The 24,058-nt window shown below is 39.3% G+C and overlaps 1 protein-coding gene across 3 annotated transcripts in view; it reads right to left on the bottom strand.

Annotated features, from left to right (window-relative positions):
• The window catches only part of LOC134349268 (glucocorticoid receptor-like), a 103,670-nt gene that overhangs the window by 25,781 nt on the left and 53,831 nt on the right, over positions 1-24,058 (bottom strand). For all 3 annotated transcript variants that reach the window (XM_063053325.1, XM_063053323.1, XM_063053322.1), the window contains exons 3-5: positions 14,266-14,432; positions 10,298-10,414; positions 5,630-5,893 (exon numbers count right to left, since the gene is read on the bottom strand). In XM_063053325.1, the coding sequence (XP_062909395.1) occupies positions 5,630-5,893; positions 10,298-10,414; positions 14,266-14,432 (548 nt within the window). The remainder of the gene's footprint in view (positions 1-5,629; positions 5,894-10,297; positions 10,415-14,265; positions 14,433-24,058) is intronic.

Below are 24,058 nucleotides of genomic sequence, written 5' to 3'. Positions count from 1 at the left end.
CAGAAGTGAGTGTACTTGCTATTATTAAGGAGAGGATGCTTGCGAAGCTGAAAGTCTGAAGATAGATAAGCCACCTGGACCAGGTGGATTACACTCCAGGATTCTGAAGGAGGTAGCTGAAGAGATTGTGGAGACATTAGTAATGATCTTTCAAGAATCACTAGACTCTGGAATGGTTCTGGTGGACTGATGAATTGCAAAGGTCACTCAACTCTTTAAGAAGGGAGGAAGGCAGAAGGAAGAAAATTATAGACCAGTTAGTCTGACTTCAGTGGATGGGAAGACGCTGGAGTCCCATAATTAAGGGTGAGGTTTAGGGGTACTTGGAAGCCCATGATAAACTAAGCAAAGTCAACATGGTTTCTTTAAGGGAAAACTTTGCTGGACAAATCTGTTGGAATTTTTTGAGAAAATAACAGGCAGGATAGAGAATGAGGAGTCAGTTGATGTTGCTTACTTGAATTTTCAGAAGGCCTTTGACAAGGTGCCGCACATGAGGCTGCTTAACAAAATAAGAGTCCATGGTATTACAGGAAAGATACTAGCATGGGCAAAAGATTGGCTGACTGGCAGGAGGGCAAAGAGTGGGAATAAAGGGGTCTTTTCTGGTTGGCTGCGGTGACTAGTGGTGTTCCGCAGGGGTCGGTAATGGGACTGTTTCTTTTCACATTTTATGTCAATGATTTCGATGATGGAATTGATAGAAAGTCTGCTGATCAGACAAAAATAGGTGGAAGGGTGAGTAGTGTTAAAGAAGCAGGGAAGGACTTGGTCAGAGAAGGAGAATGGGCAAGGAAGTGACAGATGCAAAATAGTGTAGGGAAGTGTATGGTCATGCACTTTGGTAGAAAGAATAAAGGTGTAGAGCATTTTCTAAATGGGGAGAAAATTCAAAAATCAGAGGTGCGAAGGGACTTGGGAGTCCTTGTGCAGGATTTCTTAAAAATTAACTTGCAGGATGAGTTGATAGTAAGGAATGCAAAGACAATGTTGGTATTCATTTCCAAAGGACTAGAATACAAGAGCAGGGATACAACGCTTAGGCTTTATAAGGCATTGGCCAGACTGCAGCTGAGTATTGTGAGCAAATTTTGGCCCCTTATCTAAGAAAGAATGTGCTGGCATTGGAGAGAGTTCCAGAGGAGGTTTATGAGAATGATTTTGGGAATGAAAGATTTCACACGTGAGGAGCATTTATTGGCTCTGGGCCAGTACTTGCTGGAGTTTAGAAGAATAAGAGGGTACTTCAATGAAACCTATCAAATATTGAAAGGCCTAGATAGAGTGAATGTGGAGAGGACTGTGTTATAGTAGAGGAGCCTAGAACCAAAGGGCAGAGCCTCAGAATAGAGGGACATCTATTTAGAACAGAGATGAAAGGGACTTTTTTTTAGCCTGAGGGTGGTGAATCTGTGGAAATCATTGCTACAAACAACTGTGGAGACCAAGTCATTGAGTATATTTAAAGCAGAGATTGATAGATTCTTGATTAGTCAGGGCGTCAAAGGTTACAGCGAGGAAGCAGTAGAATAGGGTTGAAAGGGAGAATAAATCAGCTATGATGTAATGGCAGAGAAGACTCAATGGGTCAAATGTTCTTATTCTGCTCTTATGGTCTTATGAATGTTAACATGTTGCAAGTTCCTCTGAGGAGGTTTACTACAGTAATACATAGGGTGCCTTACGAGAGATGATTGGACAGGCTAGGCTTGTCTCTGCTGAAGTTCAGGAGATTTGAATGAATCATCCCAAGGGATCTTGACAGGGTGGATATTGAGGAAATCTTGTCTTTTCGGAGAACCTACAACCAGGGAATAGTGTAAAAATAACGTTTTCTATTAAGATGGCAATGAAAAAACAACTTTTCTTACAGAGGGTCATGAGTCTTTGGATCTGCTTCTCAAAGGGCAATCTTTGGATTATTTTTTCCAAAGGAAAGGTAGGTAGACAATAGGCAAAGGAAAGAAAAAAGGTTGATAGGCATGTTCATACGATGTTACAATCAGATCAGGCATGTGCTTGAAAAGCAAGGTGGCCACGCTTAACTCATATGCTTGTATCAGTTGAAATTACCAAGAATATGGGTACCACAGAAGTACCAAGGAATGATCTTCAACAAGAAAGAATCAATGACATTATCACTGTGGAGATCCCATCAATGTCAAAAATCTAAACAGGACAGAGCGTATAACGTGGCTATAAAAGCAACTCAGAGGCTGTCTTACTTGTAGCAAATGATACCCCAAACTTTTCTACCACTTACAAGTAATAAGTTAGAAGCATAGTGGAATGACCTTTTCCTACTTGATTCTGATACCCCAAACTTTTCTACCACTTGCAAGTAATAAGTTAGAAGCATAGTGGAATGATCTTTTCCTACTTGATTCAGCATAGCAACAACAATAATCAAGAAGCTCAATGCCATCCAGAACAAAAACAACCAACTGGCTGAGCACCACACTGACCAGCCAAAACATGAATTCCCTATACCGCTGATGCATCATTGCTGCAGGGAACACTACAAAAAAATGGACTGCAACTATTTAGCTGGGCTTTTCCGACAGTATTTCACAATTATCCAACTTCAAATGAGGAAAGGCTCAGCAGGCACAAGGGAGCATCATCACCTGCAGGTCTCCTTTCAGATCTGACCATCTGACTCAAAATACATCCACATTCTTTCATCCACACTTGGTCTAAATCCTGTGCCTCCATACCCAACAGCAATGTGGGGGTGGGGGGGGGGGGAGTTGGGGGTGATGGCTCATTCACCATAAAAACTACACTATGGTTCACCCAACTTTATAGAGGCAGTTAGAACATACATTATAGCACAAATACATGCCCTTCGTCCCACAATGTTGTGCTGACTTTAAGCAAAGATAATTCCTTTCCTCCTACATAGTCCTTCATTTTTCTATTATCCATGTACCTATATAAAGTTTCTTACATGCCCCTAATGTACCTGCCTCTACCACCAACTTGGCATCATGTTTCACGCACTTACCACTGTGTACAAAAATTACCTGTGACAACACCCTCCCTCCCATACTTGCTTTCAACCACCTTAAAATTATGCCCCCCCATATTAGCCATTTCTGTCCTAGGAAATGGTCTCTGACTGTCCACATGATCTATGCTACTTATCATGTTGTACACATCTATCATGTCACCTCTCTCCTCTTCCACTTCAAAGAGGAAAGTCCTAGAGATAGGAAAATGCTGTCCTTGGCAGTTATAACTACATTTGAGAAATGAATAATAAAAGAAACAGTAACAAAGATGAACTCCTTTTTAACTTGCTTTCTTAAAATAGCGTACACTAGATGCATTTCAAAGCAGAACTGTCAACCTTACTGCGATCGGTTATTGAACTTTACGTCTGCCACTTTCAGCAGTAATTTTTTTGTATTATTAAAATGTATTTGTTTCACAGTTTTGATAGACACACACATGGATTTGGTGATTCTGTCAAATGACGATCTTGACCTTGTTTTGTTGCCAGTAGTTAATGTAGTTTATATTGGCCTGAATCTGGCTGGTGAAGTTCAGCAGAAGAACTCCCTCATTATAGAAATTCTTTAAAACTTGGTGAGGAGAAATTATCTCTTCAATCGTGAATTTGATACAGATTCTGTGACTTCAGGGTCTAAGGAAAATTGTGGGAACGAAGGTAATTCAACATGTTTTGTTTGCAAAATTATTTTGGTTTAATGTTTTCCATTTTTTGTGATTTTAGTCAATTTTATTTCTTTTAATTCTTATATTTTTAGTTTTACACATTTTAAATGGCTCCAACTGCCAGAGTTGATCAATTACACTGACATTTCTCAGAGCTCTGTTAGTTGGTAAAGCTAAGGAACGGATTTTGCAGGCTGGCAGTGGGCCACTGCCAACAAGTTCTGCTCAAGAGTCAGAATCAGGTGTACTATCACTGCCAGGAGTCATGGAACACACAGAGAATGCTGGAGGAACTCAACAGGTCAGGCTGTACCTATGGAGAAGAATAAAGAATTAACATTTCGAGCTGAGACTCTTCATCAGATCTAGGCCCAAAATGCTGATTCTTTATTCCTTTCCACAGATGCTGCCTGACCTGCTGAGTTCTTCCAGCATTTTGTGTCTGCATTTCCAGCATCTCAGAATCTCATGCGTATACTGCACCATGAAATTTGTTTTTTGCGGTCAGAAATCTTATGGTGAAGGGAAAGAAGCTGTTCCTAAAATGTTAGGTACGAAGGATAGTATTACCTGGTTGATGTGCAGTATTAAATTTACACCATACCTACTACTTAGCATTGAGGCCAATAGGTTCCACTTCAGACTCATCCAACCACAAGACGTTCTTACAGTATCCTCTTAAGTCAGGGGTCCCCAATCTTTTTTGCACCACGGACCGGTTTACTATCGACAATATTCTTGTGGACCGGGAATGAGGAAAGCTGCAGTTGACTCATATCGTTTCATATCGCCAAATCATACCGTTTCCTCGCGGCCCGGTAGCACATGCTTTGCATGTTGGGGACCACTGCTCTAAGTGACACTGCAAAATCTTGATGGACAAGGGTATGCCACTGCTTGTTTTTTTTTTAAAAGACTGGTCTTATTCCTCGCCACTCTTCCATGAATACCATTTTTGTGAAAGACCTTAAGAGATTGTGCAGCAATAAACTTCATCTCCAGTTGCAGCCACCGACTTCTGTAGTGACTGATAGCATCACAGTAGCCTCTCTCACAAGTGCCATTCTTCTCCAGCAACTAAGTTTAGAAAGGCGACCTGACCTAGGCGGTGTGGCTATCTGTGGTTTCATATTTCTCCACTTTTTCACAATGAACTGCACTGAGCTCCAAGGTATGTTCAGTGCTTTTCAGGTGGTCTTGTTCCCCTCCCCAGATTAGTGCTTCTCTATTATAATTTCCCTTACTTGTCTTGAATGCTCTTTTGTTTCATTTTGCTTTGGTCTGTTGAAAATCTACTATACTTTTGGACCTTACAGTGAGGAAGAGGGGGTATTTATCCTTATGAATTAAAGACAGATGATCTTCCAATTTTCATCATCAACAAATTGGGTGAGTCGGTAATATACAGTGTTGTACCTGACAAAAAATTAGCATAGTATACAAAGAGGATAAATACATTTTCAGCCTCTCAACTTTGTTTTTTAAATTTTAGTGAATTGTGGTTAAGTTTTGGAATTTTTCTTTTGATTTGACATGATACACAATGTTTTGTAGATTAGCTTAAAAACTCCTTCAATATATTTTAAATTTAGAAAATGAATCAGCAATATGTAAAACTAGTTGTGGGGACTGAATACTTTTTCAAGGGACTGAATAATTTTTCAAGGCACTGTATATCACTAGGCTGGACAATTTCAGGCATAGTATTGTTTCAATTTTATGTTATTCTCTTCCACCTGCATGAAGCCAGTGCTCCCAACCTAAAAAAAAGTCATTTGTGTGCCAGTTCCATAATTCAACAATTCAAATATAATCCTTGTAATTAAATAGTTCATCATTCCCTAACTGCCATAATCTTTTGATGGTGACATATTTATTCTTTTTAGATATAAAGGTCTTTTTAAAGAATTATTTACCAACTTTCAAAACACACTGGATGATCACTTACCTGGTAGAGATTTTGCCCATTTCACAACTGAGATCATCTGTAGCCCACCCAAGTTATTCAATCCTGACAGAAGCCGGTGAGGTGTATCAGGGATACAGCTGTCATATCCTGCATACAAGAGTCCTGGCTCAATCACCTCAAGGATCGTTATTACAGATGGATTCAAAACAGGGCGAACTAAAGAAACATCTTGTGATACTGCCTTTGAAGTAGTTTCAGAGATGTTGGTATGTGGTGCTTTCACCTTTTTCTTCATCTTCCGTGCTATAAATAAAAATTTAGATTTAGATTTACTGTGGATGCCAAATCTGAGAGCTAAACTTATCAGAAAGACCTGTGTTACGATTGACAATGTGACATCAACAAATCATGGTTTAATTAATAGACTAATTAATAATTTAATTGCTAACTTTTAACCGACTCCTCTTTTCAACAACAATGTTGGGATGGTCAGTAAGTGCCAGCAACATCACAACTTGTGAACATAAAATTTCAGAGATATATTTCAAATGCTATGTAGACTATGCAGAGAGTGTTTATTCCAGTGAAACCACAATGCAGTAAGTTACTTAAAAATACCTGGGAAAGGAAAATACAATTAATTCATCTGCCAAAGTATTATGGAAACAGATAATAAAGCATAAAAAAGACAATCTGAGTAACATTTTTAATCCCAGTCATTTATGGCATTTCCAAGCATAAACGTTTGAAACCTTGGTGAGGAAAATAGTTCTGAATTATCATATTGTTTATTACTTGCCAACTACCAGTGACAAAAATAACTGCTTTTTGAACACAAACATGCAAGTGATGTTGCTTAGAAACTGTTTGCTCTAAGCATGGTGTAGTGTCTAGCAGCCACATGACAGGTACATGACTGATACTGGTTAGAAAATGTTCAACAGTTGCCTGCCCCAATAAAACAGCATAATAGTCCCAAATAAACAGTTGCCCCGATTAACCAATGGCCCTATTAACTGGAGTCCACTTATTGTATTTTATCAGGAAATAAGAATATAATTCAGGTCCTCGGTCACATCTGTTTAATCTTCCACATATCTACTTTCATCTACTTGCCTGACAGAGAAAGAAAAGAAAAAGGCCATATTCTCATTTTCCACTTCACCAGCCTCCACATTCACAACTCATCTTCCCGAACTTCGGCCCTCTGGAACGAGATTCCACTGCCAGGCACATCTTCCCTACTTATCCACTTTCAGACCATTCCTTCTGTGGCTCCCAGTTCTTCTCTATCTCTACCGTATGTTCTGTGTTTTGCACCTTGGCCTCAGAGGAACAATAGTTTGTTTAGCTGTATACACGTGTATGGCTGAATGTCAATAAACTTGAACTTGAACATTGAATTCCCACTTCACACCACCTTCACATGTAACTGCAGGGAATGCAACATTTGCTTTTTACCTCTTCCTGTCATGGAAGGATTAAAATAATCTATCCAAGTGAAACAGTAATTCTCTTGCACTTCATGAATTTCAAGGCATATGCCAGTGATATTAAACATGATTCTCAATGTCCTGATCTTTGAAAGCCAATGTGCTAAAGCAGCTCTTTATGACTCCGTCTACCTGTGGTGCTACTTTCAAGCAATATTGGATGCTTTGACCTACCTCACATCTCAGTGCATTTTCTGGTTTCTCCCACTATATTGACTCTAATTGACTACTTCTTCCTGAATGCTAAGTGACTTTCCCTTCTTGACCAGCCTCCCATGCAGGACATTGTCAAAGGCTTTGCTAAAATTCATGTAGTCTAAATTCACTGCATTTTCTTCATTAATCTTCTTGGTAACCTCCTCGAAAAATTCTATAAGTTTTGTTGGACCTGACTTGCCACACCCAAAGCCATATTGATTTTCCAATACTCATCCATCCTGTCCCTTATAATAGCTTCCAATAATTGACCCAGAATTGACATCCGGCTTAAGCTTTTCTTGAACAGAACAACATTCGCTATCCTCTAGTTCTCTGGCCCCTCACCCATTGCTAATAACATTTTAAATATCCCTGCCCGAGTCTCTAAATTTCTGCTCTAGCCTCTTGTAAGGTCCAAAGAGACATCTGGTTAGGGCCTGGGGAATGATCCACCCTAATTTGCCTCAAAACAACAAACACTTCTTCCATAATCTGGATATGGCCAGTGAACTTATTACTGTGTTTCCTCATTTCTACAGACGGTCTGTCTTCTGAGAAATACAGATGCAAAAAGTTCATTTAAGATTTCCCCCATCTCTATTGGCTCCTTGTATAGATGACCACACTGATCTTCAAGAGGACCAATTTTGTTTCTTGCTATCCCTTTGCTCTTTACATAGCTATGGAAGCCTTTGGGATTCTCATTCACCTTGTCTGCCAGGGCAACCATATGTCCTTCTTTTACCCTCCTGACTTTTAAGACCATGAGATAGAAGAGCAGAATTAGGCCATTTTGCCCATCGAGTATGCTCCACCATTTCATCATGGCTGATCCAATTTTCCTCAGTACCAATCTCCTGCCTTCTTCCCAAATCCCTTCATGCCCTGACCAATCAAGAATCTATCAATTTCTGCCTTAAATATACATAAAGCCAGCCTCCACAGCTGTCTGTGGCAAAGCATTCCACAGGTTCACCATTCACTGGCTAAAAAAATCAACTCCGTTCCAGAAGGACGGCCCTCAATTCTGAGGCTGTGTCCTCTGCTCTTAGACTCTCCCACCATAAGAAATATCCTCTCCACATCCACTCTATCAAGGCCTTTCACCATTCGATAGCTTTCAATGAGGTCATCCCTCATTCTTCTGAATTCTAGTGAATACAGACCCAGAGCCATCACACATTCTTCATTTGACAAGCCACTTAATCTTGGAATCATTTTCGTGAACCTCCTTTGAACCTTCTCCAGATTCAGCACATCCTTTCTAAGATAAGGGGCCCAGATTTGCTCAAAATACTCCAAGTGAGGCCTCATCAGTGCTTTATAAAGACTTAATATTACATCCTTGCTTTTATATTCTAGTCCTTTTGAAATGAATGCTAACATTGCATTTGCCTTCCTTGCCAGATTCAACCTGCAAACTAACCTTCGGGGAATTCTGCACAAGGATTCCATTTTCTGGCAAGTCTTCCCTGCATTTCTTATACTTTCTCAGCACTTCAGTTGTTCCTAATTGCCTATAGCTGATGTGTCTCCTCTTTTCCCCCCAGGACTTCAACATCCTTCAATAATCAATAATCAACGTCCCCTAAAACTGCCAGCCTTACTTTTTTATTCTCTTTGGAATGTACAGAAGAAAAAGAATTTCAGGATGTATATTGTATACATTTCTCTGATATTAAATGTACCTATTGATACCTACTGAGATTCTGTACTCTTAATATTTCACTTTTGAAGGTCTCACTTTGCCAAAAACCACCCCATCCCAACCCATGCTTGCCAAATCACTTCTAATGTCATCAAAAGTGGCCTATCTCTAATTTAGAATCTTAATCTGTGGGCCAGTCATATCCTTCTCCATATCTTGAAACTAATGAAGTTTTGATAGTCAACGGTAAAATACGCAAAACATAGGATTAAAATTTATTTGAAGCCTGCAGAAATGCAGGCAACATTGTGTTGGCAAAAAGAGAAAGCTAATACTTGTTTGACACAAGCATAAATAATTGTAGGGTTGGAGGTGGCAAAGTGAAAAGAACAGGGCTGATGTGGATTCATAAGGGCATTCCTTGAGATTTGGTGTAAAAGTAGTGGACAAAGTCGAGCAGAACACAAGATAGATGAAGAACAATAAGTATCAGTTGCACTATAGAAGCCGAAGAAACTACATCAGAAGCTTTACTCTTATCACTATGTTACACAGAGGTTAATGCCATGTCAGGAGGTTTTGCTATGAGGATTAAATACAACAAAAGCATCAAAGGTTGTTCATTTGATCTTCAGGTCTGCTCTACCATTCAATTATCTTATCAATCTAAACTACATCTTTCTGGACTATACAAATATTTGTACATAGCCTTGGAATCTACAAAGCTGGCAGATTCAGCAACAAATATACTTAATGACTTGTGTAATGACTATTCACAAGTATCTGCATTAAAGTCGAAAGGATCACAAGTCAAATGAACACATTTCTTGTATCACCAGTCCTAAATGGTCATCCTTGTATTTTCAATCACAGATGTTCTAATTATAGATTTGCTAGTCAGGGTAATAGTGTCCCAACATCTGTCTATTATTGACCTTAATGAGATTCCCATTCTTCTAAAATTTTAGTAATAGTCTAATCCTTTAATTTCTTCTCACAAACGATCATTTCAGACCTGAATTCCATTGAATAAACTTATACAGCACAAAACTAACTATATAGTTCCTTGGAAAAGGAGCTAAAATTACATATTTGGTGTATGCCATACAATTCAAGTATGCTCCAAAGTATCTTCAGGAAAACAGCTTTGTCGTTATGCTCCAAACCATTCATTATAAAAATTACAAATGATCAGATTTGCTAATAGACTGTTAAACCCGCAGTATATATTATATCTGATTTAGATGCAACAATATCCAGATATTTCTGATTACCAACATTCCCATTACCTCAGCATTTAACCATTTGATCTTAATGGCCTGACTTCAAATTAACATTAGTTCTTATAAATAGGTGAACCACATTTACCATCAAGGTTCATCCCAGCCTGGAGACACTTTCTAAAACGGCAAGCTGGGCAGTTCTTTCGACGGATCTTGTCAATGATGCAATCATTCCTTCCAGCACAGAGGTAGTTATGCTGCCCTACAAGAAAAACAGTAAAATTAAATGAAGATATCACTACCACAACTAACATTAGAACTTTCCATTGGTTCAAAGGCAATAAAGCGTAAAATGCATATACAGAGACACCGGAAATTCTGCAGATGCTGGAAACCTGGACAAGTACACAAATTACTGAAGGAACTCAGCAGGTCAGTCAACATCTATGAAGAGAAATGAAATGTCAATTGTTTATTTCCCTCCATAGATGCCGCCTGTCCTGCTAACTTCCTTCAGCACTGTGCGTTTGTTGCTCCAAAGGCACATACAACTAATTTGGGAAAAATAAAGGGAAAACAATCTAAGCAGTTGGATCTTTGCAAGACCAGGAGATTGTAAAGCAAGTGGGAATGGCAATATTGCTGAATGAAGTAATTACATTTATAAGACGAAGGACTTTCCATTGTTTGATCATACAAAGTGGAAACAACATAAGGAAGACCATGGAACATTTGAAGATAAAGAGTAATCCATAGCCTTAATTTTGAGGCAAATTAGGGTGGATAAATCCCCAGAGCCTGACAAGGTGTTCTCTCGCACCTTGAGGGAGGCAAGAGCAGTAATTGCAGGGGCCCTACCAGAGCTATTTAAATCATCCTTAGCAACAGATGAGGTACCGGCTAATTTCCACTTTCAACTTTCCCACTTTCAAATCTTTTACTAGCTCTTCTTTCAGTTAGTCCTGACGAAGGGTCTCAGCCCGAAACGTTGACTGTACCTATTCCTGGAGATACTGCCTGGCCTGCTGCGTTCACCAGCAACTTTTATGTGTGTTGTCCCCGATCTAAGCCTAGTCTAATCACAGGACAATTTACAATGACCAATTAATCTATGAACTGGTATGTTTAGACTTTGGGAGGAAACTGGAGCACCCAAATGAAACCCAAGCAGTCACAGAGAGAACATACGAACTTCATACAGGCAGCAGTGGGAATTGAACATGGGTCTCCTGTACTGTAAAGTGTTGTGCTAATCACTATTCTACTGTGCCACTGATGAAGGCAAGGCAGTCAATGTTGTCTACTTGGACTTTAGCAAGGCATTTGACAAGGTCTTGCTTGGGAGGTTGGTCAGGATGTTTCAGTTGCTTTGTATTCAAGATAAGATAGTAAACTAGTTTAGATATTGGCTTTGTGGGAGAAGTCAGAGAGTGGCTATCTCTCTGACTGAAGGCCTGTGACTAGTGGAGTGCTGCAGGGATTGGTGTTGGGTTCAGTGTTGTCTGTCATCTATATGATAGACCTGGATGATAATGTGGTTAAATGGATCAGCGAATTTGCAGATGGAGCCAACACTGCAGGTGTAATGGACTGCGAGGAAGACTATCAGAGTTTGCAGTGGGACCTGGACCAACTGGAAAATGGGCTGAAAAGTGGCAGATGAAATTTAATGCAGACAAAAGTGAGGTGTTGTACTTTGGTAGGACCTACCAGGTAGGTCTTACACAGTGAATGGCAGGGCAATGAGGTGTGTGGTAGAACAAGGGGAATTGGAATACAGGTCCATAATTCATTGAAAGAGGCGGCACAGGTAGTTTAGGGTTGTAAAGAAAGCTTTTGGCGCATTGGCCTTCATAAATCGAACTACTGAGTACAGGAGATGGGATGTTACGCTGAGGTTGTACAAGATGTTGGTGAAGCTTAATTTAGAGTATTGGGTGCAGTTTTGGTCACACACCAACAGAAAAGATGTAAATAAGGTTGAAAAAGTACAGAAAATTTACAAGGATGTTGCATGTACTAGAGGACCCGAGCTAGAAGGAAATATTGAATAGAACTGCACTTTAATCCTTGGAATGTAGAAGATTGAGGAGAGATTTGATAGAGGTATGCAGGATTATGAGGGGGACAGATAGGGTAATTGCAAGCAGGTTTTTCCTGAGGTTGGGTGGGACTATAACTGGAGGTCATGGGTTAAGGTTGAAAGGTGAAATGTTTAAGGGGAACATGAGGGAAAACTTCTTCATTAGAGGGTTGAGAGTGTGTGGAAGGAGCTGCAAGTACGATGGTGCAAGCAAGCTCGATTTCAATGTTTAAGAGAAGTTTGGATAGGTACATGGATAGTACAGGATGGCTATGGTCCGGAGGTGCAGGTTGATGGGACTATGCGGTTTAAATGGATTGGCTTTCAGTAGATGGGCCAAAGGGCCTGCTTCAGTGCTGTAATTTTCTTTGACTCAATGACTCTAAGTGATGTAATGATTCCTAAATATATGGAACTCGGAGAAACAGGTAGCAACAAGTAAATTTTTCAAGGGAGACATTGATTTCAGTATAGGACTGGGAAAAATCAAAATATCTCTATTCTTGAAGGCAACAAAATACCAGGATGCAAAGAAAACTGCTAGAGAAACTCAGCAGGTTGACCAGCATCAGGGGAGGGAAAGGGTTAGTTGATGTTTTGTGTCATGACCCAGCACTAGGACTTTTGCTGCTTGACCTGCTGTGTTCCTCAAGTAGTCTGTTTTTAATGCTCCAGATTACAGCACTTGCGGTCTGGTATCTTCAAAATGCCAGCATGCACTTGGAATAGATCTCAAAGTTGATATGTGATAACTGATAACATGGTAAACTGTACTGGATTTAGGTTTGAATAACAAATAACAATTAATCAGTAAAAATATGATGACAGAATATCTTGTGAAATATTACATTAGGAATAAAAAAGTAAAGACTCAAACCAGGGCATTAAATTTAAAATAGCTATAGCAGACAAAGATGAACACTAAATGGGTAACTACACAGATGGACTTAACATATTAATTTAATCATCCCATAAAATCAGTATATGCCAGAAAGGTAAAATGTCTACTTCTATATTTAAACTATCAAAGGAACAAATGATCTAAATGACCAATATTTAACCAAAAGCAAACTCCTAAATAAATGCAAGGAAAACACAAAACACAAATCCACCAGACAAGGAAAGCTACACAATAAAAAGAACTGCTAAGAAGGTAGAAAAAGGGCAAAATGAAAAACAAAGATTAAAAATTAGGAGTGCATAGTTTGTTGAAAGCAGTGTCACAGAAGAAAAAGGCTTTTACTATGCTGGCCTTTATCAGTCAGGGCAGTAGGCAAAGGGGTTGGGACATCATGCTGCAAATGCTCTAAGATGGCGAGTTTGTACTGGGAATACTATGTATGGTTTTGGTCAGTCACCCTCTTATAGGAAAGATGTGGTTAAGCTGGAAAAGAATACAGAGGATGTTGCCAGGACCAGAGGGCCCGAGTTATAGGGAGAGATTGGCCAACTAGATCATTATTAACTGGAACATACGGAGTGGCAATTAAGATGTGAACTAAACAAAATCTTTTAAATCATAAAAAAGGGCATGATAGTGTACATAAAGAGAAAAGAATCTGCTTATAGGAAAGAGTGTAATTAAAAGATATTCATACAAGGGAGCCACCACGAAATCGAGAAGAAAGGCCAGACTGGAACTTGCTGCCAAGGAGTAACAGCAGCAAACTGCCTGTATTTAATTACGAGAGGCTGGCTGAGCATTTGGGAAAGGGGAATCAAAAGTTACAATGATAAGTTAGAAGGGGAATCAAAAGTTACAATGATAAGTTAATATGACAGAAGATGGGAAACTATTCAAGTGGAGCATAAATGCTGGCTGGTATGGAATGGTAGTCCATTTTCATAATGCATGTTTTGCATAATCTTATTTAAGAACAAGCAAATTTCACCGCATGGTTTCTTTTTCTTTTGCAGTATTTTGCTTTAATATTTTGGCACACCAGTACTCATGGATTTATGAAAAGAATTTGATTTTGCACATCTTATCTATGGTATATGGATAAATTAAAATATGATCCACTCCTTACCTTCTACTGCTCTTTTGAAAAACACTTTGCAACTGCCACAAGTAAGAACACCATAATGACATCCAGATGCTTCATCTGAGCAAACTAGACAAACTTTGGCAGGTGGCCCCGAGGAGGCATTCGAGGTGGTGGCGGTTGATGAGCTTCCGTCAGATTTCAGAGCAGAGCTGGAGGAAAACAGATATAATTTACATTAAATAAAAAAAAAACAAAGTTTGGCAAATATTCCATGGGTATTCACATTTTGACAGTTACTTGTTAGATTTGTATTGCCTGTCAAAGCATTTCTCTGACATTGATGTAATCTAGTTCTCTGGAGTGACAAGCTCAAACAATAATGGACTGGGATAATCTCTCGACCCAATGAACCAAAAAAGGGGTGTAATACAATCATAATCTATAATTATAATTTGCAATATTAATTTCTAACTGCAGTGATCCAATCAAGACTTTCTTTAGAATGTGTCATTGTATAACTTTGTTGGCGCATGGCCAAGTGGTTAAGGAGTTCGTCTAGTGATCTGAAGGTTGCTAGTTTGAGCCTTGGCTGAGGTAGCGTGTTGTGTCCTTGAGCAAGGCACTTAACCACACATTGCTCTGCGATGGCACCGGTGCCAAGCTGTATGGGTCCTAATGCCCTTCCCGTGGACAATATCAGTGGCGTGGAGAGGGGAGACTTGCAGCATGGGCAACTGGTGGTCCTCCATACAACCTGGTCCAGGCCTATGCCCTGGAAACCTTCCAAGGCACAAATCCATGGCCTCATGAGACTAACAGATGCCTATTTATAACTTTCTTGCTTTTAGTAGGTTAAATAAATGCTCACTCCAGGTTAAGTGGCTCAACCCAAATCGTTGACTATCCACTTCCCAGGATGCTGCTCGGCCTAAACAATATTGCTCAAAGGCACATACCAAGATCATACCATGTAAAATAAAAAAAATGAGCAATAATATTTCTATCTCATTGTAACAACAGCAAATATTCTGCTTCGACTATGTTTCTTAATGACTTATCACTTGGCAAGGTTAGCTCAGTTAAAAGTTACTTCTCCATCCTACCTACCAACCTGATATTAATACAGATGCCACTAATTGCTTTATTCGTCCTTCAATATAGCCTATGTTTTCTTAACATTTTCCATCTATAGCACTCTGCCTGCTTTTCACCATTATGTTTTAAGCAGAAGCTTCATTTCCCAGGAAAGTCATGCAGACCCAAGTGTGTACATACTAAAACATACAAATGCTGTTTTCTCAAATACAATAACAGAACACTGAGCAATTCTGGTACGTAAGTGTATGGTTATGCACTTTAGTAGAAGAAATAAACGGGCAGACTATTATTTAAATGGGGAGAGAATTCAAAGTTCTGAGATGCAACGGGACCTGGGAGTCCTTGTGCAGGATACCCTTAAGGTTAATCTCCAGGTTGAGTCGGTGGTGAAGACGACGAATGCAATATTGGCATTCATTTCTAGAGGAATAGGGTAAAGGAGCAGGGATGTGATGTTGAGGCTTTATAAGGCACTGGCAAGACCTCACTTGGAGTACTGTGTGCAGTTTTGGGCTCCTTATATAAGAAAGGATGTGGTGACATTGGAGAGGGTTCAGAGAAGATTCACTGGAATGATTCCGGGAATGAGTGGGTTAACATATGAAGAACATTTGACCGCTCTTGGACTGTACTCCTTGGAGTTTAGAAGAATGAGAGGGGACCTCATAGAAACATTTCGAATGTTGAAAGGCATGTACAGAGTGGATGTGGGAAAGTTGTTTCCCATGGTGGGGGAGTCTAGTACGAGAGGGCATGACTTAAGGATTGAATGGCGCCCATTTAGAACAGAGATGCGAAGAAATTTTTTTAGCCAGAGGGTGATGAATCTGTGGAATTTGTTGCCACGGGCAGCAGTGGAGGTCAAGTCATTGGGTGTATTTAAGGCAGAGATTGATAGGTACCTGAGTAGCCAGAGCATCAAAGGTTATGGTGAGAAGGTGGGGGAGTGGGACTAAACGGGAGAATGGATCAGCTCATGATAAAATGGCGGAGCAGACTCGATGGGCCAAATGGCTGGCTTCTGCTCCTTTGTCTTATGGTCTATAACTGGGATTTGATCCCACGGATGTCATGCAGCCCAAATGTGGGATACTAAACCTTATAATTGATGATTTCTCAAGTCCAATGACATAGCACCAACCATTTCTGGTGCAGAAGAGAATTAGTCATATCTAGCATTTGCCAGTATCTTAGGATTACAGGTTTCCCCCGCCATCCAAAGGTACAGCGTTCCTATGAAACGGTTCGTAAGCCAAAATGTCGTAAAGCGAAGAAGCAATTACCATTTATTTATATGGGAAAATTTTGTGAGCGTTTGCAGACCCAAAAATAACCTACCAAATCATGCCAAACAACACATAAAACCTAAAATAACAGTAACATATAGTAAAAGCAGGAATGATATGATAAATACACAGCCTATATAAAGTAGAAATACTTTTCCACTATCATTACTGCACTGCTCGCCGTAGATAAAATCGCATGCAAGCGCCGTCGGCAGAAAATCTCACGCAAGCGCTCTTGGCAGAAACACGCGCAAGCGCTCTCCAGTAACCTTTAAGGTATGAAGCTGCCAAATCATACCAAATAACATGTAAAAATACACAGCTGATATAAAGGAGAAATAATGTATGTACAGTGTAGTATCACTTACTGGAATTGGGAAGACAGCGCAGAGCACACTGATGATGGTGTGTTAGACTGAGTCATCGCAGGTTGGCTGGTGCAGTGGCCCCCACCCTCCAGGCCGCTGAGCAATATATTGCCGCGAAGAATGCAGGGGTCCAGCGGTAGCCAGGAGGTACACAGCACATCTTTAAGAAAAAAGCCGAAACAAACATGCTAATTAATTAGGTGCCGCCTGTAATTGTCGGCCCAGATCAGTGCCGATTTCCGATTGTGTCGTCTCTGATCTGGGCCGACAATCACGTGTCGATGGCACCTAATTAATTAGCATTTTTATTTCGGCTTTTTTCTTAAAGATGTGCTGTGTGCCTCCCGGCTAGCTTTGCATTCTCCACGAATCGGTATCTGTCTGTGGCCTGGGGGTTGGGGTGGTGGGACACCGGGGTGTCATCTCGTCGTCTGTTTCCATTAGAGCAGACAGCTCATCTTCTATCTCTGCCTGCCTCGATGTTGAAGGTCAAGGTTCATCGTCTGCTGTGGCTGATGTGGAAGGCTTGCTTGACTGCTGAGACTCGCGCATCTTTCTATCACACAGTTCTTTAATAAGGACTCAAACTATCCTGCAAATATCCCCTAAACTGAAGTACCCTTTCAAAATTAAAGTCGTACTTTATCATTACTCATTCGGTTTCGATTGTTATCCATTCTTCTTCCAACTGCATCAGCTCTTCATCTGTCAGGTCTTGGTGATGGGCTTCCAAAACCTCTTCAACATCATGTTCGTCAGCTTCCACAAGCCAAACTCACGTTGTCCTTACTTCGTTCACCATGATCAAAACGCTTAAATATGTCTAGTTTTACCATAAGTGTAACACCCTTACGAGCTCTTTCTGGCTTTTCCGATACCATAGAACTCATCTTGCAAACGGCTGCTCACAGGCACGTGTTAAAGCAAAGCAGTTCCGAATCCGGGGGAGAACGGCTGCTCGGGGCGCACCGCCTTTTATTGTGCGCTGATTTTTTTTTTCATAACAGTGAAAACACCTTCTGAAAGCGAAAACAGGGTACTAATGTAGGTCTTTCGCAACAGTGAGGTTTTGTAAAGCGAACGCTCGAAAAGCGGGGGACACCTGTATTCCAAAAAGCAAACTCATTTTCTCTACTACCAATCACATCCTCTTCCATTTCCAACAAAGAAGTCCAAAGAACTTCATTGTGACTAGTTTGAAATCATGTGTTCAATTGATGCTGCTACATATCTAGTCTTCCCAGTCCACTCCCCTGAACTCATGCCTGTTTCTAAGTACTCTTTCTATTCTCCTCACATTTGCTACAAAATGTTCATACCATATTGTGCTTATGGAAGTCTTGCCCACTTGGCACGCTTTCTGGTTTGTTGACAACGAACTGCTGACTTCACAACTTCCTTTTTTAAAAAAAAATCACGAGGTTACGTAATACCCAAGACAATTCTCTGATGTCTTCCTTCTTATAAAAACATGGAATTGTGGAATGCAATTGCACCTTTCGGCCACACAGCAGAACCATACAGAAAATGAACTGGAGTAGCCAGTAACTACAAGTACAGGTCAGAGGCCATGAACCCTGCAGCAAGTAACTCACCATTTAATACCCCTTAGCTTCACTAAAGTGACAGAATACTCTGTTTACATGACCATAGCTTTAGCAGGATGGTGTGTGTGAACCACAGTGGCATGTTGTGGGCTGCTGACAAAACTTCTGAATACAGCTCTTCTAAATTCCATTCACTGCAATCTGCAGCCTGTAATTTCCCTTTAAGCAACATACTTTTGAACTGTCTTAATGAACTAGCTATTTCACAATCTTCTGAAGGAGACGGCAAACTTATCTGTCCAGCATGCAGGTACAGAACATTTAAGCAGATGAAAGGACATCGCCATGGTTGGAAGGGAGGGAAGAGGGGAGGATTCTAAGCCAGGTTGAGACACAGAGGAATGAAACTCCCTTAACCCAGCATCTTGTTAGCAAACATACTGTTGTTGGAGAACAAGACTGAGGATCCAAGGGCACGATTGCTCTACCAGAGGAAAATAAAGAATTGCTGTGTTGTGTTTCAGAGACATGGCTCACTCTGAACATACTAGATGCATCAGTAAGAGGCAAAAGCTTGTCAATACACAGAATGGACCAAACCGTTGATTAGGAGAAGGCTCATTAATCCCTTGGTTCTGTAGAGTTTTGGAGGCTTCATTAAAACTTGGTAAACTTCCCGAATCCTTTTATAGAGCGTCAATCTCTCTAATATTAAAGAAGGATAAAGATCCTGCTCAATGTGCATCTTATAGACCAATATCCTAATTAAATGTTGATTCTAAAATTTTTTCTAAATTATTAGCAAACAGATTAGAAAAAGTACTCCCTTTTATTATTTCGGAAGACCAAACGGGTTTTATTAAAGGTCGTTACTCTTTCTATAACATTCGCACACTGTTAAATATTGTTTATACACCCTCACAAAATGTTCCTGAGTGTGTTATCTCTTTAGATGCTGAAAAAGCTTTTGATAGAGTAGAATGGCCTTACTTATTTAAGGTGCTTGAAATGTTTAATTTTAGTTCGAAATTTATATCCTGGATTAAACTGTTATATCATTCTCCTATGGCCTCGGTCTATACTAACTCTTTAAGCTCACCTTTTTTCCCTCTTTTTCGAGGTACTCGACAAGGTTGTCCTCTTAGTCCTTTATTATTTGATATTGCATTAGAACCTCTTGCAATTGCCATTCGAGAATCTCCAAATATTACTGGGATAACTCGGGGCTTAAAGTCCCATAAAATATCACTCTATGCTGATGACTTACTTTTATATATTTCTAATCCTCAAAAACCTATCCCTGCTGCTTTAGATTTATTAGCACAATTTAGTCTTTTTTCAGGTTATAAATTAAATCTTAGTAAGAGTGAACTTTTTCCGATTAATAAACAACTTGCCTTGTATCATAACTTTCTGTTTAAATTGATTAGTAATTATTTCTCATATCTTGGGATTAAAATTATTTGTAAATACAAAGATTTATTTAAGACTAATTTTTTACCCTTAATTGATCATATTACTCAACTTTCATCTAAATGGTTTCCATTATATTTAACTTTGGTCGTATTAATGCAGTTAAGATGTTTATTCTGCCAAAATTTTTATATATATTTCAGGCATTACCGATTTTTGTTCCAAAATCTTTTTTTGATAAAGTTGACTCTAAAATTTCTTCATTTATTTGGCAAAATAAAAACCCGAGATTGGGTAAAATACATTTACAGAAAGCCAAGAGAGATGGAGGTTTAGCATTACCTAACTTTAGATTCTATTATTGGGCAATTAATATTCGACATATGAAATTTTGGTTACTTGACCAAGATACACTATCCATTCCTAAATGGGTAGTATTGGAATTACAATCTGCTCAGGGCTATGCACTTGGCTCCATTTTAGGTTCCTCTCTTCCTTTTGATTTGAAACGCCTCAAACTGGTCTCTAACCCAATAGTTAAATATACCTTGCGTATTTGGTTTCAATTCAGAAAATTTTTTGATCTCAACCAATTTGGGCTAGCGATCCCTATTTTTGGTAACATATTTTTTCCTCCCTCTTTCATGGATCGTGCGTTTCAAATTTGGAAGACTAAGGGTATTTCACGGTTTTCGGATTTATTTTTAGATGGTTCCCTTATGTCTTTTGAACAATTATCTAATAAATATAATTTACCAAGAATACATTTTTTTAGATATCTCCAAGTTAGAAATTTCCTAAGTACTATACTTTCTTCCTTTCCAATGCTCCCTCCTACATATATTTTAGATATTATAATTAACCTTAATCCATGTCAGAAAGGTGCAACGGCTATTATTTATAATATTATTATGAAACTTAGGAAAGCTCCATTTGATAAGATTAGGTCAGATTGGGAACAAGAATTGGGTTCTATTATTTCCGTGGATGACTGGGGGCAGATTTTACAATTAGTCAATACTTCCTCCATCTGTGCTAAACATTCCCTAATTCAATTTAAAGTTGTTCATAGCGCACATATGTCCAAAGATAAATTAGCTCATTTTTATTCTCATATTAATCCTTTTTGTGATAGATGTCCGGGGTAGATAGCCTCTTTAACTCATATGTTTTGGTCTTGTCCTACTCTGGAAACTTTTTGGAGAGACATTTTTAATATTATCTCAAAGGTATTGAATATAGATATCTCTCCTCATCCTATTACTGCTATCTTTGGATTACCTAAAATTTCCAGTAATCTTTCCCCTTCAGCCCGTAGAATGATTGCATTTCCTACTTTAATGGCAAAAAGATGTACCTCACAACATTGGAAAGAGCTTAATGCTCCAACTACCTTTTTTTGGTTTTCCCAGACGATACTATGCTTAAATTTGGAGAAAATTAGAAGTAATCTTTATGATTCCTCACTTAAATTTGAACAGACCTGGAGATCTTTTATTCAATATTTTCATTTAATGTAATTTTTTTTCTCTTTTGTTCCATATTTATATTCCCTTCTTGCCTTTTTTTAAAACTGTTTTTAATGGAGGTCGGGTTTGAGGACGTGATTTTAAGTTCTTTAACTCTACCTGTTTCCAAGTTAGCCCATTGCTTTGCTTTGCTTTTAGTTTAGTTATATGGTGGGTTTTTTTTGGGGTCTTTTTTTGGGGGTTTTTTCCTTTTCTCTATTGATATATATATATAAAAATTAGTATACTATTATTTTACCATATTATTTTATGTTTAAATTGCACTGTTTGTATCAATTTTTTCTTCTGTATTAATATCTCCTGTAATTTCTAACAGTGTATTAGTGCCTTTATGGTTTACCCTTTGTATACTTATTCAATAAAAAGATTTAAAAAGAAAGAAAGGAGAAGGCAAAAAGTGGGGGTGTATGTTTCATGATAAGCTCTTTGTTGTGCTCGGACATTGAGGATTTTTATTCCTCTTGTTTCCCTGACTTGGAATATCTAACGGTTAAGTGCCAGCAAGACCAAGGAGCTGATTATTGATTTGAAGAGGAAACTGTTGATCCATGAGCTAGTCCTCATCAGGAGATTAGAAGTGGAGAGTTTGTGCCACCTACAGGATACATAATAGTAACTTAAAACACTCTTTAGACAGTATCTTTGAAACTCACAACCTCCATCAGCTGAAAGGATAAGTGCAGCAAAAGCACTGGAACACTACAACCTGGAAGTTGTCCTCCAAACCACACACAACATCGTGACTTAGAAATACAGTGGATTCTGCTGAAATGGGTCACATTTGGACCAGTACATTTTGGCCCAATTAAGCGGCAGCCCCAACTGGACAAAGTTTCATGGAAATAATTAAGGAAGTATAAAAATGACACTTTGTTTAACTGAAGAACAAATTATGCATTTAAAAAGAAATACATAACAAGTTAGAACAGTACGAATGCCACTACAGTATTATAAATGTGTGTATTATTTCCAATTCGTTATCAACGGAGGACTGCATCCAGTGTTTGCTGCCGTGTATGGGGTGTCCAGGAAGGGATAGTACCTCTGCTGAAAAGGCTTGTGGTGTCCATTTGGAGACAGCTCACTCACCTTGGGTCCCCACTCAGCTCTCACCTGTGGCTCCAAGTAACTGCTTGCATACAACAGTATCCATACCACAGTAAACGACTTTGCCAGGCAAGCTAAATCAGGTGAGGGTGGTCGCCAGGCTTCATACCCTGGTCCTAGCTTGTTAAGTCAGCTCTGGCAGACTAGATGAATGAGATCAACAGTAAAATCCATGGGCCAAAAAGGTAGTTCTGCAACACTTTGAGGAGAGCGAAGGCATGATAAGGCACAGTATCAGCAATGGTTATCCACTGTAACCAAGGAAGACCCCAGTTTGTGATGACTACTCGTACCAATGGACCCAGAATGCCAAGATCGAGAGTGGAACTGTTGCAGTGCAACAGATTTTCCACTTTAAAAACTCTCCCACACAGACTTCCCTATCGGATGGACTATATGATAGACAAGTATCACACTGTTGTGTTCTTTTGATTGACTGTAAATGGAACAATATTAGTGTGCAAACACAGTGTAGATCATGGATTGCCTTCATACAATATTTTTGACAACTGCATCCTTCAAATCCTCAGTTTCATCATAATATTCAAGATGTTTATTGATGCCCTAAAATTCTTTATACTTCCTTGCCTGAAAAAGCGAAATAGTTTCATTTTCACTCCTGGCCATTTAGTTCTAGCATCTTTAAGCCTGACTTTGAAACCACAGTGAGCAAAGCAATTCTAAGTGGTCTTACTGCTTATTGTCTGCAAACTATCAGTGACAAAAATCACTGCTTTTTCAGGGAATAGTGCCAGATAATAGAGGATTTTTTTTAAAGTGTACTCTATGCCTGTACAAATGATAAAGTGGGAGATGGTAGGTGCTACAGTGCCGATATAAAGTATTCACCCCCACCCCTTGGAAGTTTTCATGTTTTGTTTTACAGCATTGAATCATAGTGGATTTAATTTGGCTCTTTGACAATGATCAATAGAAAAGACTTTTGTGTTAAAGTGAAAACAAATTTCTACAAATTGGTCTAAATTTATTACAATTACTAAACATAACATAATTGACTGCATAATTGCTCACCACCTTCAAGTCAGTATTTATTGGATGCATCTTTGGCAGCAATTACAGCCTTGAATCTGTATGGAGATGGGTGGCAGGGAAGAGAAGTGTGTGCAGTCACAATTACGACAGAGAAAGTACTTCGGAAACTGAATAGTCTAAAGGTAGATAAATCTCCCAGACCAGATGGAAAGCACCCTCCTGTTCTGAAGAAAGTAGCTGTGGAGATTGCGGAGGCATTAGCGATGATCTTTCAAAAGTTGATAGATTCTGGCATGGTTCCCGAGGACTGGAAGATTGCAAATGTCACTCCGCTATTTAAGAAGGGGGCAAGGAAGCAAGAAGGAAATTATAGACCTGTTAGCTTGACATCGGTGGTTGGGAAGTTGTTGGAGTTGATTGTCAAGGATGAGGTTACAGAGTACCTAGAGGCATATGACAAGATAGGCAGAACTCAGCATGGATCCCTTAAAGGA

This window comes from Mobula hypostoma, chromosome 7 (assembly GCF_963921235.1).
Source record: "Mobula hypostoma chromosome 7, sMobHyp1.1, whole genome shotgun sequence".
Taxonomy (NCBI): domain Eukaryota; kingdom Metazoa; phylum Chordata; class Chondrichthyes; order Myliobatiformes; family Myliobatidae; genus Mobula; species Mobula hypostoma.
The sequence above is the reverse complement of the archived record's forward strand: the minus strand, read 5'-3'. Positions and strand labels throughout refer to the sequence as shown.